The following is a 15954-nucleotide window of genomic DNA, read 5'->3' on the forward strand; positions in this document are numbered from 1 at the left end:
TCTCTGTTATATAAATAAACCAGCAAATGATTTTAAGCACCAACTATGGTGTGCCACAGATGCCCTGGAATGTGGGCATGGTTACCCAGGTGTTTCCATAGCCCAGCTTGAGAAAAGCACTGCAAGTGATTATGGTATGGTCACTCCTGTGTCTTAGGAAGATCCCTCTGGCTCCAAGGGCAGCCACGTGGAAACAGAGCCAGAGTAGTGGGCTCAGGGTCTTCTGGCCAAAGGCTTCATTGCAGGGATGGCCTGGAAGGAGTCCTGTGTCTTGGTCTGGGTGCATGGCAGTGAGGTGACTCAGGTTCCAGCCCACCCTCACTAGCTAATAACCTTGGACAAATTGCATAGACTGTAACTGGGGACCTTCTTACTTCAAGGGGTGGTTGTAACGTGCAGTGGGACCTGGAGGATCGCACACCCCTGAAAAGCTGCTTCCCTTGCCTGCAATGCCTTTTTTTTTTTTTGTCATGCGGCTTGTGGGATCTTATTTTCCCGACCAGGGATTGAACCCAGGACCTCGGCAGTAAAAGTGCAGAGTCCTAACCACTGGACCGCCAGGGAATTCCCTCCTGCAGTCTCCACTGCTGCTCATCCCAAGGGAATTGTCAAGTCATAGTCATCCTTGAGAAGACAAAAATCCCATTTCCTGCTCCTCCTGCCGTTATTAATACCCCGCCGCCCCCATCTATCAAAACCACAGCAGACCAGCCACTGTCATTCATATTTACTCATCCTCAGGGCTCACAGCCCAGGACTGGAACAGAAAGTATTTTTCCCCATTTTGCAGTTGAAGAGGCCGAAGCTCAGAAAGGCCAGGGGTCCCTGCCATCCAGGTTCCGGGGTCTGATACTTCTTTGGGAGCTGTTAAATAAATGAATGCATGAACGATGAACACTGCCCCCCATCAGCCCCTCTTTCTTTGGGGGAGGTGTGGTAGACCTCATTCTCCAGCTCCCCAGGTTGGACTGTTGCCTGGTTAATTTCAGAATTCCACACACATTTGTCCAGCAGAGTGGTCATAGTGCAGTCATTAGGAGCAAGGACTGTAACCCGGTGGCCTGGGTTCAAACCCTGGCTGTGTCTTCTCTTAGCTGTGTGACCTTGAGATGGTTACTTAACCTCTCGGAGCCTCAGTTTCACCATCTGTATAATGAGGGGGGCGGTGATAATAGAATAATAGAAAAAAAATAGCATCTGTCTTAGAAGATAGACTGAAAAGCACTCTGGAGTCATACTGAGTGAGCACTGAAGAACTGCTGGCTAGATAAGAAGACCCTCTACATTTATAAGTGTTATATAAATAAACCTACACTTTTAAGTGTTAAATAAATAAACCTGTATGATGTACTAGGCACTGGAGATACGTAGAGAAAAAGACACCTACATTTACAGAGGGCTCATTATCTCATTCATTATTATCCAGCCCTGTGGGGCAGAGGTTCTCACCATCCCCCCCACCTTTTTTTTTTTTTTTTGCAGTACGGGCCTCTCACTGTTGTGGCCTCTCCCGTTGAGGAGCACAGGCTCCGGACGCACAGGCTTAGCGGCCATGGCTCACGGGCCCAGCCGCTCCGCGGCACGTGGGATCCTCCCAGACCAGGGCACAAACCCGCGTCCCCTGCATCGGCAGGCGGACTCTCAACCACTGCGCCACCGGGGAAGCCCACCATCCCCTTTTTATAGTTGCAGCGCGAAGCTCAGAAAGGCTAAGTTACTTGCCTAAATCCACCTAGTTGTGCTTGCACTCGGGGTCTATCGAGAGGTATGTTTACCTCTTAGTCCCTACCCTCAAGGGGCTTCCACTCTGATGGGAAAACAAACATTAGACAAAGTACATTAAGAATAAATTGCACATCAGACGACTGCTGTGAAGGAATTTGGTGAAGGGCAGAGGAGGGACATGGGGAACATAAATGCCAACTGGCTGGGTTGCAGGAAGGGTTTTAAGAAGGAGGCAGTAAGTCTGAAGTGTGAACAGAGTACCTTTCCAAGGTGAGACTTACTGGTGGTGAGAGGGACTCTCAGGAATAAAAGATTGGAGGCTGAGAGCCAGGCCCGTGCATCCTCGAACTCTAGGGGTGCGTTGTTTAGTGCGGTGCCCTGTGGAGCTGCACACCCAGAGGCCTCGGAGACAGCTTGCTGGAAAAAAGGACCACCCTCCTAGGGTGGGGGCATTCGTGTACACAGACACACAGAGCACACAGGGATTGCCATATGGTATTGCCAGCTTCCTGCGTGTGTGCGTGTGTGTCTGAAAAATCGTGCTCTCATCCATTCCTTTTAGGGAATGGGAGGGTGGGACGAATTGGGAGATTAGGATTGGCCTGTATACACTACCATGTGTAAAATAGATAGCTAGTGGGAACCTGCTATATAGCACAGAGAGCCCAGCTCGGTGCTCTGTGATGACCTAGATGGGTGGGAAGGGCTGGGGGTAGGGTGGGAGGGAGATCCAAGAGGGAGGGGATATATGTATACATATAGTAGCTGATTCACTTCATTGTACAGCAGAAACTAACACAACATTCTAAAGCAATTATACTCCAATTTAAAAAAGATAAAAAAATACAAATCATTTCCCTGGAACTCAGTGCCCAGACCTTTTGACCACTAATGTAGGGGTAACAGCGGTGCCTGAGCCCTGGATAGGTTAGGATTCCACCCACCCAGGTACCCTGCCCCAGGTCCCACACACCAGTGAGGGAGGGAGGGAGGGAGGGAGAGAGAGCCCGGTACATAGTAGGCACTCAATAACATTTTGTTGAATGAATGAGGAACAATCCCCTCAGCCTCTGTTTCTCTGTGGGAGTGGTAGGCTTCACTCTCCAAATCTCCGGGTTGGAATGTTGCCTGGGATAGAAGACAAAACAAAACGATACATTTTGGTTAGAGGAGAAAGACACTGACTTATTTCTCAGCAATTTTGACAGTTAAAAACTTACTTCCTTGGCTTAGGGAACCCCGAGGGTATTATTAGGATCGTGTTATGCCATGGCCTAGAAAATGATAGAGCATTTGGGGTATGATATGAAAATGATAGAGCATTTGGGGGAAGTTTCTGGGACAGTCATGTCTGTACCTCCAGAACTAGCGAGGGACACCGCCAAGGAGGCTGGGGCCCTCAGTGGTGTCCTCGCTACCCCAAGGGAAGCTCCTGAGGGTTAAACACTGGGATAGGGTGCAACTCCACAGAACTTCCTTGGATCCTCACTGCCACGCTGAGTGGGAGGGAGGCCTTGATCCTATTTTACCGATGAGGAAAGTAGGTTCAGAAATGTGTCCCTGCCTCGTGGGGGCCTCAGACCACCCAGAGCCTGAGACTCCTCTGAGAGTGGGGAGCCTGGACCAGAAATATCCTGAGGCCTCTCTGGGCCTGAGGATGGGCTGTTTATACCCTGTGCTGTGCTGGCCCGGGAGGTACAGCGAACGGGTCTGGTGGGGGCTCTGAGTGACCAGGTTCTGTCTGCCTCAAGCCTGGCTTCTTTCCTTGGAGAGACAGAGCCAAGGAAAACCAGTAACAGGCCCAGCGACACCTGTTTGGGGACAGAAGCCCAGAGACTCTGAGATGGGCGGAAGGAGGGAGTAGCAGCAAGAGTAAAGGAGAGGTGGGACTTCCCTGGTGGTCCAGTGGCTAAGATTCCGCGATCCCAGTGCAGCAGGCTCGGGTTCGATCCCTGGTCAGGGAACTAGATCCCACGTGCCGCAAGTAAGAGTGCGCATGCCACAACTAAAGATCCCGCCTGCCAGCAAAGAAGATCCCGCACGCCACAGCTAAGACCCGGTGCAGCCAAATAAATAAATAAATATTTTTTAAAAATATGAGTAGGAGAGAGGGGGCGCTCAGAGGGGGAAGGGGGAGGGTACAGACGGCTTTGGAGGTAGAGGACAGGCTGGGGGGCGGTGTAGGGGGTGGGACTGGCTTATGGAGCTGGAGTCCCCTCCACTGGTGTCCTCGAAGGGGGCCCGTGCCAGCCTCCACCTTTTCCACCTCCATCCTCCATAGCAAGCATAACAAGCCCCGCCCCCCCACCTGCCCATCCCCTCTGCCCCACTGTCACCCCTACACCCTGCTCCCCCGAGGCCAGGGCCAAGCCCCCCCTCTGGACCCCTCCTACTCCCCTTCCCCTGGCCTTCCTGGGATCTTGCTCTGTCCAACCTTGCAGGGTCCCATGGGGGACCTCCTGACCTTGGATCCAGCTTTGGGCAATGGGTGAGTCTTGAAGTCTTGGGGGTCTTACTGCAGACCTTGGGGACTCAGGTTTCTTTGGCCCCCATTGTCAGGAAGGTTCCCATCCCCTTTTCCTCCTTTTGTCTGGCTTCATGAGAGAAGACCAAGGGCCAAGGTACCTGGAGGTACCCTGCCCATTGTGTGTGGGGGCATACTCTTTGGTTTTCCCTCTCCCTGCAAGGAAGGTCCCCAGAATCACAAAGCCTAGATAGGTAGGGTCACATGAGGTCAAGCCGCATCTTTAGAGCCCCATCTGTGCTCTCTGCAAGGCCCTTATCTATTTACACCCAACACAGTAGTGGGGGGTGGGGGCAGGGGGGCCCCTGAGCTGACTGTGTACAGTGACAACAGGGGCTGAGCCTGGGGAAGGGGGTCGTCCCCCAGGCAGACTGTATTTGTCCATAAACACAGTGCACCCCAAGCCCCAGGGCAGAGGAGGGGCAGAGAAACCAGCCCAGCTGGAGCTCCTCTCCTTCTACCTCCCTGGGAGGGGGGCTCTCCCGGGCCCACCCCCTCCTCCTCACAGGCACGCTCTCTCTCCCAGCACCACCCCCCAAGTTGTTTCCACAGCAAGCTGGACTATGTTCTGTAAACTCCAGTCCCCTAGCCAGGTAGCCCCCAGCGACAGGACAGGTGTCAGGCCATCACTGCACCTGTGTGTATGGGGGCGGGGTAGAGAAAAGGAAGGAGGCCAGGGGGAGCAAAGGCCCTTTGTCGGTCCATGTGATGTTGTTTGTCGCTCTTCCCGTCCACCCTCCCCCCATGGGGTCCTGTGAGGGGTCTGGGCCCGTAGGTCTCTAGGACTCTATACGTGGCTTATGGATCTGGGGCCAATCTTTTAGCCTGAGGGTGCCCCTCATTGTTCTGGGCCTCTGGGGGAATGGTGGGGCAGTGGATGTCCGTCCCGGTGACTTGTTTTGCTGCACCACCACTTCCCCTTTGAGTTAATGATTGGTGGGGAGCCCTAGGGATGCCATTTCTTGATTCCCCTCAGCTTGGGCTGCCTAATAGGTCCTGAGTTTCCTAGAGCCCCGGTTGCTCAGCCAATAAGAGGCTGAGGCCTTGCCCCACCCTTTTGGGGCTATGCTCTTGTACATAAAGCCCGAGGCCCCGGGTGGATGGCCCAGTGGGTCCAGCTCAACCCGGTGCTGAGCTTTCTGTGACACAGCTGGTCCTGCTCTTTTTCCAAGATGCTGTTTTGGCACAGCCAGCCGGAGCACCTGTGGCCCAGCCCCGGGGAACTTTACCCCGGGCCACCAAGCAGCTTGCTCAGGTAAGGGCCACATCCCCTTCCCACAGTCCCTGAGGAAGGCCCTGCTCTGAGTTGAGATGGACATGGCAGGGCCCTCTGTTTCAAGTGAAAGGTTATGGGCCTCCCGATCTTGAGTTCCTCTGGGGGTGGGGAAGTGGTCAAATGTACCTGGAGTTCAGTGGGTCCCAGGACATCTCAAAACATCCTGACCACCCACCCACTCAGGACACTTGTGGTGGGCATTCACTGGGTGTCAGGCAAGTCCTGAGGGTGCAAACAAGTAATTGATAGCAGATGTTTGCAAATGTTTGGTAGTATCTGGGATTGGTACCTTAAGGGAGGTCTGCTGGAGGCCAGAGGAGCTGAACAGGGGCCCCTTAGGCCCTGGCTGCTGCAGGGGTGCCTGCTACAGCAAACTGCGGGCTCCCTGAAGGGAGAACCTGGCAGAAAGAGTCAAAGCCTCTTAGAGGATGGGGTGGACAGGGCAGGAAGCCAGCAGTGCCCTCCTCTCCCTGGCAGGGAGGCCTTGCCCTTGCCCTACCTGAAGCAGGAAGAGCCGCCCAACGTCCCCCGTTCGGAACCGCCCTGCCCCGCCTTCCAGTACGTGCTCTGTGCAGCTACCTCGCCAGCTGTGAAGCAGCAGGAGGAGACCCTCACCTACCTGAACCAGGGTGAGCTGGGCCTGGGGAAGGAGAGGGGCTAGCGAGGCAGCAAGCTCTGGAGGCTGGGCCCAGGGCAGCCTGGGGGTGGCAGGCAGCATCTCTGCCCCTCAGAGTGGGGCTCACACATCCCCTTAATCTCTCCCAGGCCAGTCCTATGAGGTGAGGATGCTCTGCAACCCCAAACTGGGCGATGCCACCCAGGGGCCCCGGCTGCTGAAGGTAGGTGCATCCCTTCCAGAATTGGCAAAAGCTGGCTATGACTATCCCTCTGGGCAGGAAGCCAATGTCATCACTATGATGTCATTGTCAAGTAGAAGCCTCTCAGGTCCACCTTTCAATCTGACCTTCACAATAGCTCAGTGGTGGGCAGGAATTGTTGAGGAAACAGGCACAGTGAGGTTAAGTATTTTCTCAAGGACACAGAGCCAGTAAGTAGCAGAACCAGGACTTAGAAATACATTGACATAGCATTATTCACACACATGATTCCTTCTTTCTCAAAAAAAAAAAAAAAAAAAAAAAGTATTTAGCTCCAATTCTTTGCCAGAAACTGTTCGATGAGCTAGAGGTTCAGGGGTAAAGAGACAGATGCAGTTTCCTTCCTCAGGGGGCTTGCATTCTGCTGAGTGAGACAAACGTGTAATTACACGAATTATTAATATATGCAATTACAATCTGACTTACAAATCGCAAACTGATAAGTGCAGCGAAGAAAAGAAATGGGTAGAGTGACTACAAGTGGGAAGGGATTAACGCCTCCATTTTACAGATGAGGAGACTGAGGCTCTAGGTTACTTCCTCAGTTTCACAGCTTGTGAGTGGCAGGTGGCATCTGGACACGGATCTAGTGATTCTAAGTCCTTCTGCCCCTGGAGGGTGGGAAGCAAGGTGGGGGAGAGGCTGGAAAGGTTGGCCTGCCCCAGGTGTGGGAACTGGTTCCCAAATGCCCAGGCGCCCTCCTGTGCCCGCAGAGTGTGGTGCGTGTGGTTTTCCACGACCGGCGCCTGCAGTACACGGAGCAGCAGCAGCTGGATGGGTGGAGGTGGAGCCGGCCTGGGGACCGCATCCTGGACATAGGTGACTGGGGAGGGACCAGGGACCCTTTAGGGCTGCTTTCTGTCTTAGAGGCCCTTGTGGATGGGGAGGGCTGAGCCCGACTCCCTGCCTGCAACCCTGTGCCTGCAGATGTGCCACTGTCCGTGGGGGTGATAGAACCCCAAGTGCTACCCTCACAACTCAACACGGTGGAGTTTTACTGGGACCCGGCCAAGAGGACCTCCCTCTTTCTGCAGGTGAGTCTGAAGCTGAGACAGGGAGGAGGCTGGAGCTCAGATGTGGGTGGCAGCAGCCTAAGTGGGAAAGGAAGGTGATTTTGGGTGGTGATGGGGGGCGTGATAAGAATGAACCACTTCTAGAAACACCTTGAGGAAAAAAAGATGGATAAATGTTGATCGAGTCTCACCAAAGGCAAGGACTTGTTAAACATTAAGGCAATGGGAGAAATTACAAAACATAGGACAGAATTTAGCTTCATAAAAAGTAACGGTCTGCAATACACAGGCAAAATTAAAAGGAGGCATCAAATGGGAAAAATAGTTGCCACGTATGACATATAATGTGTTATATAAAATGCTAATAATGCTAATAAAAATTATATATGTGTGTGTGTGCGTGTGTATATATATATATAACTGGCAAAGACTTTAAAAAAACTGTTATTGGTAAGGTTTGGAGAAACAGACACCCTCATATCCTGAGAATGCAAATTGGTGCACCCATTCTGTAGGTATGTGGCACGTGGGCAAATTTTATTAAATTTAATGTTCATACTCATTTACCCAGTAGTTCCGCTATCGCAGTGTTCAATAAATACACAGAGATATATTTACCAGCTATTCATGCCAGTGTCGCTTTATATATTAAAAGATTTTAAATAATCAGATGTCCATCAGAAGAGGATTGACTTTGAAATAAGTGTTTAGTACAGGTTTATAATGGAAATTGTGTAGCCATTAAAATGATGTCTCTGAGAAATATTTCATGACAAGAGAAACTGCTTTCCCATAAGTAAAGGCAGAATATAGACTTGTATTTAAAGTTTGATTTCTATTTTGTAAAAATAAAAGTGTGTGTGTATACAAAAGTTGTGGGTTTTTCTTTCCTTGCCCAGAGAAGATAGGAAGAAACAATACTTGAATGTTAACAGTATTATCTCTGAGAGGTGGGGTGATGGGAAATGCTTGTATTCTTCTTTATACTTTTTCAGCGTTCTCCATATTTTCTATGCTGAAAGATTTCCTTTTATAATCGAACAATATTGTCAAAACTCACCTGTAAGTCCCTATTTTGAGTGTCCACTATAGTCTAAGCATCTGGACTTGGAGTCAGGTGGATGTGGCACAATTTCAGTTCCACCACTTCCTGGCATGGACCTTGCCCAGGTCACATGATCTCTGTGAGCCTCCGCTTCCCAACCTTTACCTGTTCTTCACAAGATTTTGGGAGGGCTACAGTGGGTGTGCAGGTCAGGAAGGCTTCCTGGAATAGACTGCTAGATTTAGCAAATAAAATACAGGACACTCAGTTAAATTTGAATTTTAGCTAAAGAATTTTTTTTTTTTTTAGTATCAGTGTGTCCCATGATGCAATACTTGGGAATACTGATACTAAAAAATTATTTGTTTCTTATCAGAAATTCAGATTTAACTGGGCATCCTGTATCTTAACTGGCAACCCTACCCTGGAATGGGATGTATTGGCTCAGATGTGAGCAGAGAGAGCTTTCCCGGTAGAGAAAAAGCTATGCAGGTGTATTGAGGTGATGATTAGGCTGGATCGGTAGGTCAGTGGGTTCATTGATGGGGGAGAGAGAGCAGCCGTGCAGAAAAGCTTGACTTGACTCTTTAAGATGCTTGAATGCCAGCCAGGGTCAGGGACTTTGCTTCTCATCTCATAACCCTGGGGAGCTGCTGAGGGATTTTGAACAAGGGAAAGAACCTAATAAAGTTATATTTTAAGAAGAAAGTAGATCTTAAATGATCTCACCACCAAAAAAAGGGTAATTATGTGATGGGGTGTTTCTGTGATGGAGGTGTTAGCAGCTAATGCTATGGTGGGTGGTAATCATTTTCCAATATATAAATGTACCATATCAACACACTGCAAACCTTAAACATACACAATGTTATATGTCAAATATATCTCAGTAAAGCTGGAAAAAATTGTTCCCCTTAAAAAAAAAGTTATGCTTCAAGAATAGACACTGGTTGGGGGTGGGAAGTTGCTGTGATTAATGGCTGACAGGTGACAGACAGGTAACAGCTTTCAGGTGAGATCCCTTGAATGTGGGTGGGACCTGGAGTCACCCTTCTTTTCCACCACAGGTTCACTGCATCAGCACTGAGTTCACTCCTAGGAAGAAAGGTGGAGAGAAAGGTGTTCCCTTCCGCCTTCAGATCGACACTTTCAAGCCCAGTGACAAGGAGCTTTCGCCGGAGCACCTGCATTCAGCTGGCTGCCTCATCAAGGTGTTTAAGGTACATGCAGCACGGGGGCCCTGTCCCCTCCCTCTCAGGGCTGTCACCCTGCCTTGCTGGCTGTGTGGATCTGGCTCTGCTTTGCGGCGGACCCTCAGCCTGCGGTTCCCCTCTTTGGGACTGTTTCATTCTCCGTGCACAGAGGGATGGGGCTTGGTCTCTTTCTCACAGCCCCTCCTGTAATGAGAAGTGGGCAGGTAAAGAAGGCCTCTGAGGTTTTCTTGTCACCCTCCTGTAGCCCAAAGGAGCTGACCGGAAACTGAAAACTGACCGGGAGAAGATTGAGAAACAGCCCGTGCATCAGAGAGACAAGTATCAGACAGCCTGTGAGAGCACAGTCTTCATGGAGGTGTGTGTACTGGGTGCGGGGGCGGGAGGGGAGGTCTGGAGAAAAGATCCTCGTTGTATACGCTGGGAAACTGAGGCCTCAGGGGCTGCGACTGCTCCAGGATCATCACAGCCTCCCAGTGATTCCACCTGTTTCCTGCGAGGACAAACTGCACTGCCTGTTGTTCAAGACTCCCAGGAGATGACGCCTTGCCGGCTGCCTCTCTTTGCCCTGCCGTGGCCGCCCCTCACTTCTGCTCCCTCTGCCTGGAGCACCTCCTTTCCTGCTGTAGCTCCTCCAGGAAGCCTTCCCCAAATCCCCCAAACAGAGCTGCAGGCTAGTTTACTCTCTTCTTTGTGTGGAAACTTGATCTACTTGTCAGGGACTCCTGGGGCAGGGGCCAAGTTTGGCCCAAGGCAGGCCAACAGCCACCACTGCCCACCGCCCCCCCACACACCCGAATGTCCAGGCTAACCTCGCTGCTTGTCTACCTGCAGTGTTCACCGTGGCCAGAGCCCAGTTCGGGACCCCACCCGCCTCTGAGCCCTCTTGCTCTGACCTCCCCCAACTCCTGCAAGCTCCTGTCCGCGGAGAGGTGAGGCAGGACGCGCACCTTCTGTCAGCCCTTGGGGGTGAGAATGAAGAGAAGAGCCCCTCAGCCTAGGCAGCTGAGGGTGCAGCTGAGGCAGCTTCTGGGGAACACGTGGGTGACACCGGGACAGACCTGGGGAAGGATGAGGGGGGCAGGAGACTGGCCGCACTGTTTCCCTGAGCCTGACTCCCTGCTCCCCACAGGCTCTGCTCCTCACCACCATTCGCCTCGGACACCTTGGGGGGCAGCCCAGCTCAGGTGAGTCTTTCCTTTCCACACTCCCACATCCCCTATTGCAAAGCCTTCTCAGCAGTGTCATCTCACTCTCCAGAATAGGGTGGCCCTGCCCCCTGGTGGGGAGATGTGGTATGGCCACAGATAGTCAAATGGTTCGCGGATGGCGCTGGGCACTTCCCTCCGGCAGGATGAGCCTCCCGTCTCAGACTTGGGACCTCCAAGGGCAGGGGCCATGTTTCCCCTCCACCTTGTTCTCAGTCCGTGGGTCCACGGTGTTATCTGGACCGCTCTCTTTATACCTCAGGATCTGAACCCTGGAGCCTCCATCCTAGAGACACAGCAGTGGTTGCATCGGCACCGGTTCTCCAACTACTGTCGGTCGCTGGCCAATTTCACTGGTGAGGCTGGGGTCTGGTAGGGACCTGACCTGTAGGGGACTGAGGGCAGACAGTCGGGCAGGAAGCCTGTCTCTGTCCTGGCTTGCTGTGTGACCTTCAACTAACTTCTATGTAGAACTAAGTGTTGGCAAGCACACTATGCTGGCTAGGCTCTCTTCTCGCGTATTATCCCATACAATTTATACGCTACCCCTGAGGACAGGGCTCAGAGAGGTTAAATAACTTACCCAAGGACACACAGCTAGCAAGTGGCAGAGGTGGGATTTGAATCCAAGTCTGGTTCCCATGTCTGGGCATACCAGGGCTATTTGTAGACTAATGTTGGATTGTATCCCTTGCCACCCTTGATCCCAGGGCTCTCTTCCCCTAATCTAGCCCTGTCTGACTCTGCAGGCACTGATCTGCTGAAGCTTACCCGCCAGGACCTTATCCAGATCTGTGGAGCTGCCGACGGGATCCGCCTTTTCAATACTCTAAGAGCCAGGTGCTGGGCACTGCCAACCAGGGTCCCCTTCCCACTGTAGTGGCACTTACCAACTCAGCTGACACTCACGTTTCATAGACTGTTCAAGCCAAAGGCTCCTGAAAGACCACTTAGCCCCCACTTCTCTCTTTTTACAAAGGAAGAAACTCAGGCCCAAAGGACAGCGACCTGCCTGAGGTCACAGAGCAAGCAAGGCTAGCAGAATTGGGCTTAAAAGTTAGGCTCCTGTGACTTCTTTCTGTGGCCAGCCCATCTGCATCACTCAATTTCTGGGGACAGAGATGGATTCTTCTCATCTTCTCTCCCCTAGGGTCCAGCATTCACTAAATACCTAAGAAAAGTTTGGTGACCCCCCCATCCCTAGAGACCTGGGAGGACGCAGGGTTTCTCCCAGGGATGGGGGCTAAAACTGGGACCTGTTAGTTCAGGTATGAATGTAGACTATTTTCCTGGCCCAGGCCCATCCGTCACCGGCTGACCTTATATGTCGCTCAGGAGGCCTCTAGGCAAGAGAACGAGGTTCCTAAGAACCCTGACTCAGGTGAGGTTCTGGCCTCTTCAGAGGACAAGGAACTCAGGTGTGGTTGCATGAAACCTCTTCTGGGCTGGGGAAGGGGTGATGCTCCACCATTCCTGGGACCCAGGATGCCCTTGGCATTCTCATCTTCCATGACTAGATCAGTCTTCTTTCAGGATGACTCCCTGGGTTTATTCCTCCATGCTCTATACTCTGACTCCATCTGATTCTGTCATTCTATCATACGGTGTCCCATCTCTTCTTTAAACTGGGGGTTCCTCTCAGCCTAGGCCTCCCCAAAGGTGAGGAATAGGAGGTGAAAGTGAAGAGGATTTGTAAGGTTTTTTCCTTCTCTACTCCTTCTCCCCTGACCCGGGCCCTCCCAATGAGCCTGTCGCCTTGTCTTCTCCTTTCTCCTGATATCTGGGGCTCCCTCTGGGCCGCAGCCCCCACTGACTCCTGCCCCTGTGCTGCCCACACCCCCAGGCTTTTATCAAGAGATCTCTCTGGATGAACTCAGTGCTGTAGAGCTCATGGGGAAACTGGCTGAACTGCTGGCCCTCCCAGCCAATCAGATCCATCGGCTCTTCCACCAGGGCCCTGGGGGCATCCTCATTCTCCTCAGTGACCAGGTAAATCAGCAGCGGTTCCCTGCAAGGTCCCACAAAGGCCTGGATCATTCTTCCAACACCAGGCCCAGTCTCCCTCTCCCTGCCCTAGCTTATTCCGTTTGGTTCTAAGAACAGAATCGTCTTAGTGACCCCTCTCCCTTGCAGGTGGTTCAGAATCTTGAGGATGAATCGTACTTTGTGGCTGTGGTGAAGAAAGGTAGGGCTTTTAGAGGGAGAGGCGTGTGTCTCACAGGCCCTAGAAAAGGTAAGATAGTTTATAATACTGCCTCCTAAATGAGATTAAAAGGTTCCTTGAAGGTGTGTTGCGGGTGCTGTGTCCCAATCAAGGGGTAAACACCTGCTCAACACCAGCTTTGTGTCAAAGGGACAGGGTCATACAGCTAAGAGACAGCCATTTATTGCTCAGGAAGAAGGAACTGAATAAACGCATTCTCATGAGGGAGACATGCCCTAGTTTCAGGGAGTTTATCAGAAGGGAAGGAAAGGCCTCTACCCCTCTTCCCGCACCTCCCCCCCCCCCCGAGTCATACAAGTCAGAAGGGCAGGTGCTTGCTGGACACCACCTGGAGCAGAGCACTTCTGATCAGCTGGCTTGTGGTCCTGGTTATTCAGATGCCTGCCCTCTATCCCTCCTCTGTGCTCCGGTACCCAGGGAGGCTTCCTAAAGAGCTGGATCCAGGGTGGGGCAGGAAGAACACTTGGGTGTGGCAGAGGCACTGCAGGCCGCTTGGAGGTTTAGAAGCAGCACAGTAGTTAGTGGTGGTTGGGGCCCGTCTCACCCCGGTGGTGCCTTTTTTTTTTTTTTTTTTTTTTTTACTGCTTTCAGTGCAGAATCCAGATGGCTACTACCTGGTTCTGACCTAGGCCCAGGGGTGCCCTGCTGCAAGAGGAGGAGACGGGTGCCAGCCTGGCTCTCTGGGGTCCTGTGCTCACCAGAAGCCTTGTTAACATCCTCAGCGGCTTCACCAGGCTTCAGGTGAAGAGCCAAATCGTCATGGGTCCTACCCCTGGGGAGGAGACAAGCAGCCCCCAGGCTCACGTTTCTTTCTGCTCAACAGCAAGTTGTTGGAATCCCTGAGACACAGCCTTCCCTGCTGAGCTGAGCTGGCCAAGCCTGTGAGGCAAAAAAAACCCTGGCAATATGGACAGGAGCTTTTGCCCTAAGCAGTGCTGCTGGACATTATATATATATATTCAATGTGTTGTCCAATTCTCTTGGTGTTATGGTCCTCTTGGGGATATGTCCCCTGCTTAAACTTACAGACCAGGGCAAGGGACGGAGTCTGGGACAGAAATATAAATAAATCCGACTGGATTCTTTTCCCAATTAGTTTGGGCAAAAACTAACCACTAAAGCCTCCAAAAGATTATTCAACTATTAAATCACTTATTTAAAACTTCAGTTCTAGAGACTTGGGAATTACTATAGCTCTCTTCTTGAACAATGAGGCTATAGGGCTTTATTATTTTTTATTTAAGAAATGTAGTTGAATTAAAATTAATCTTTTAATTTTTAGGCCTTAACAAATCTTTCCGTACATTAAGGTAAATATTTCCTATGAATATTTTTCAAAGTTCAAACTTTAATTTTGTGTTTCACTTTTAGGCCTATAATCTACCTGAGAGTGATTTTCTCTGTGTATGTTTTTCTGTGTAGAAAACCAATTTTATATTAAAGTACTTTAAAAAAAGATAAGTGATTTGGGGCCATATTTTATTCCACTCCTCTTTTTTCATCCCCTTCCCTCAAAATTTTTATTATGGAAAATTTCAAACATACTGAAAAGAGAAAACCCATTTGCATGCACTGGGAGATAGGCCAAGATGCCATTATTAATCATTTACCCCATTTATCATTTACTGATCATCTTTGTTGAGTCCTAAACCTGGTGGCCTCTGGCTAGGGAAGGTAGGAAGGAGGAAGGCTCTACACTGGCTGAATTAACAGGATTAAAGCACAGGGGAAGGGAAAGTCTGCTTATTGAAGTTCAAAGACCTCGAACTTGCCTCCCTCAAAAGCCAAGGCTGTCTCAATACGGACAAGGAAGCAGGCTTGCTTCCTTGCACCCCTGGAGGGGACTGTGGGACCCCGCTGGCCCCAGATGACCAATCCAGATTAGGCATTTAACTCATGCAGGATGAGCGGATTTCGAGTGAGGCCTCTGATTCCACAGGGCTCCCCAAAGGTGTTTCAGGGCACGGTAGATACCCTGAGATTTAAATCGAGGTTGCTGATTCGGCTCCACTGCTCGTCTCCACCAAAAGGATAGGGACCAAAGGCACCAGCCTTTGTGCATCTCTCAACCTAGGAGCCTCTGGCACAGATTAGACACTGAAATATACTGAAATGAAGCGAATAAAAGCAGGTAACATGTGAGCGTTTACTATGTGCCACTCTTATCACTTTTAATCTTCACAACTCTAAAGCAGGTACTGTTATCCCCACTTTGCCAACAAAGAACTGAGATAGAGGGGTTAACTGGCCAAGGTAACGTGCAGTGAGCTTGTTTAACCATTACACCACTCCCTCACTCCTTCCTAGTCCAGGTAAGGGCAATGCTTTGCACAGATAAGGGACTCAGGTTGAACTGTTATTATCAAATTAAGACAAAAGTTTTTTAGAAATTCTGATTTATATTATGTCTTCTGTTTTTCTTAGAAGCAAGTGGAGTGCAGGGTATTAAATAAAGGCTATTGAAAAGGTACTAAATCAAGATTATTAAACAATTAATAAATAAATAAAGGGTACTCACTAAAGGATATTAAAAAAAAATAAAGATGCCAAAAAGAAGCCCCTTCATTCAGCCTCAGGAGCCTTTACAGACCAAGGGTTCAAGGAAGTTAAGAATCACAGCTCCAAGTCAGGCTATTTCCGCAGTAAAATGAAAAGTCTTCACAGCTTATTTCCTTTAATTACATCATAAACCAAAAATTAGAACATACAGGAAACAATAATAGTTACATAACAATTTACTTTATATATTCATATATAAAAAAACATTTTTTTAAATTTTTTTATTTTTTTAGTCCAAAGATTTTTAAAGCAAAAGGAATCCTCTACTGCCACCTTGGATTTTATTTATTT

General features: G+C 50.3%; 1 protein-coding gene across 4 annotated transcripts; it reads left to right on the forward strand.

Annotated features, from left to right (window-relative positions):
- Positions 1–5295: 5295 nt before the first annotated feature.
- Positions 5296–14526, forward strand: LOC114889779 (transcription factor CP2-like protein 1). Of its 4 annotated transcripts, none has more exons than XR_003792107.1 (16): positions 5296–5504; positions 6003–6154; positions 6291–6364; positions 7117–7222; positions 7331–7437; positions 9529–9681; positions 9920–10030; positions 10507–10604; positions 10805–10859; positions 11143–11236; positions 11630–11720; positions 12179–12261; positions 12724–12869; positions 13014–13065; positions 13696–13845; positions 13928–14526. XR_003792107.1 is itself a non-coding variant. In XM_029213363.1 (16 exons), the coding sequence occupies exons 1-16, from the start codon at positions 5422–5424 to the stop codon at positions 13965–13967; spliced, it is 1590 nt and encodes a 529-aa protein (XP_029069196.1). In that variant the 5' UTR covers positions 5296–5421; the 3' UTR covers positions 13968–14526. The 4 variants fall into 4 exon arrangements, 3 of the variants coding, with proteins under 3 accessions (XP_029069196.1, XP_029069199.1, XP_029069198.1); XM_029213363.1 differs by having other exon boundaries at positions 13701–13845; XM_029213366.1 differs by having other exon boundaries at positions 13696–14526.
- Positions 14527–15954: the final 1428 nt, after the last annotated feature.

Source organism: Monodon monoceros, unplaced genomic scaffold (genome assembly GCF_005190385.1).
Source record: "Monodon monoceros isolate NGI ecotype Baffin Bay Population unplaced genomic scaffold, NGI_Narwhal_1 Super_Scaffold_9, whole genome shotgun sequence".
Classification (NCBI taxonomy): Eukaryota; Metazoa; Chordata; class Mammalia; order Artiodactyla; family Monodontidae; genus Monodon; species Monodon monoceros.

Bases quoted from the DNA above. Each gene is read 5' to 3' on its own strand.
- LOC114889779 (XM_029213363.1), top strand. From the start codon at position 5,422: ATGCTGTTTTGGCACAGCCAGCCGGAGCACCTGTGGCCCAGCCCCGGG. The intron at 11,237-11,629 runs GTGAGGCTGGGG...CTGACTCTGCAG, and splicing joins GTCGCTGGCCAATTTCACTG to GCACTGATCTGCTGAAGCTT. The intron at 12,870-13,013 runs GTAAATCAGCAG...TCTCCCTTGCAG, and splicing joins TCATTCTCCTCAGTGACCAG to GTGGTTCAGAATCTTGAGGA.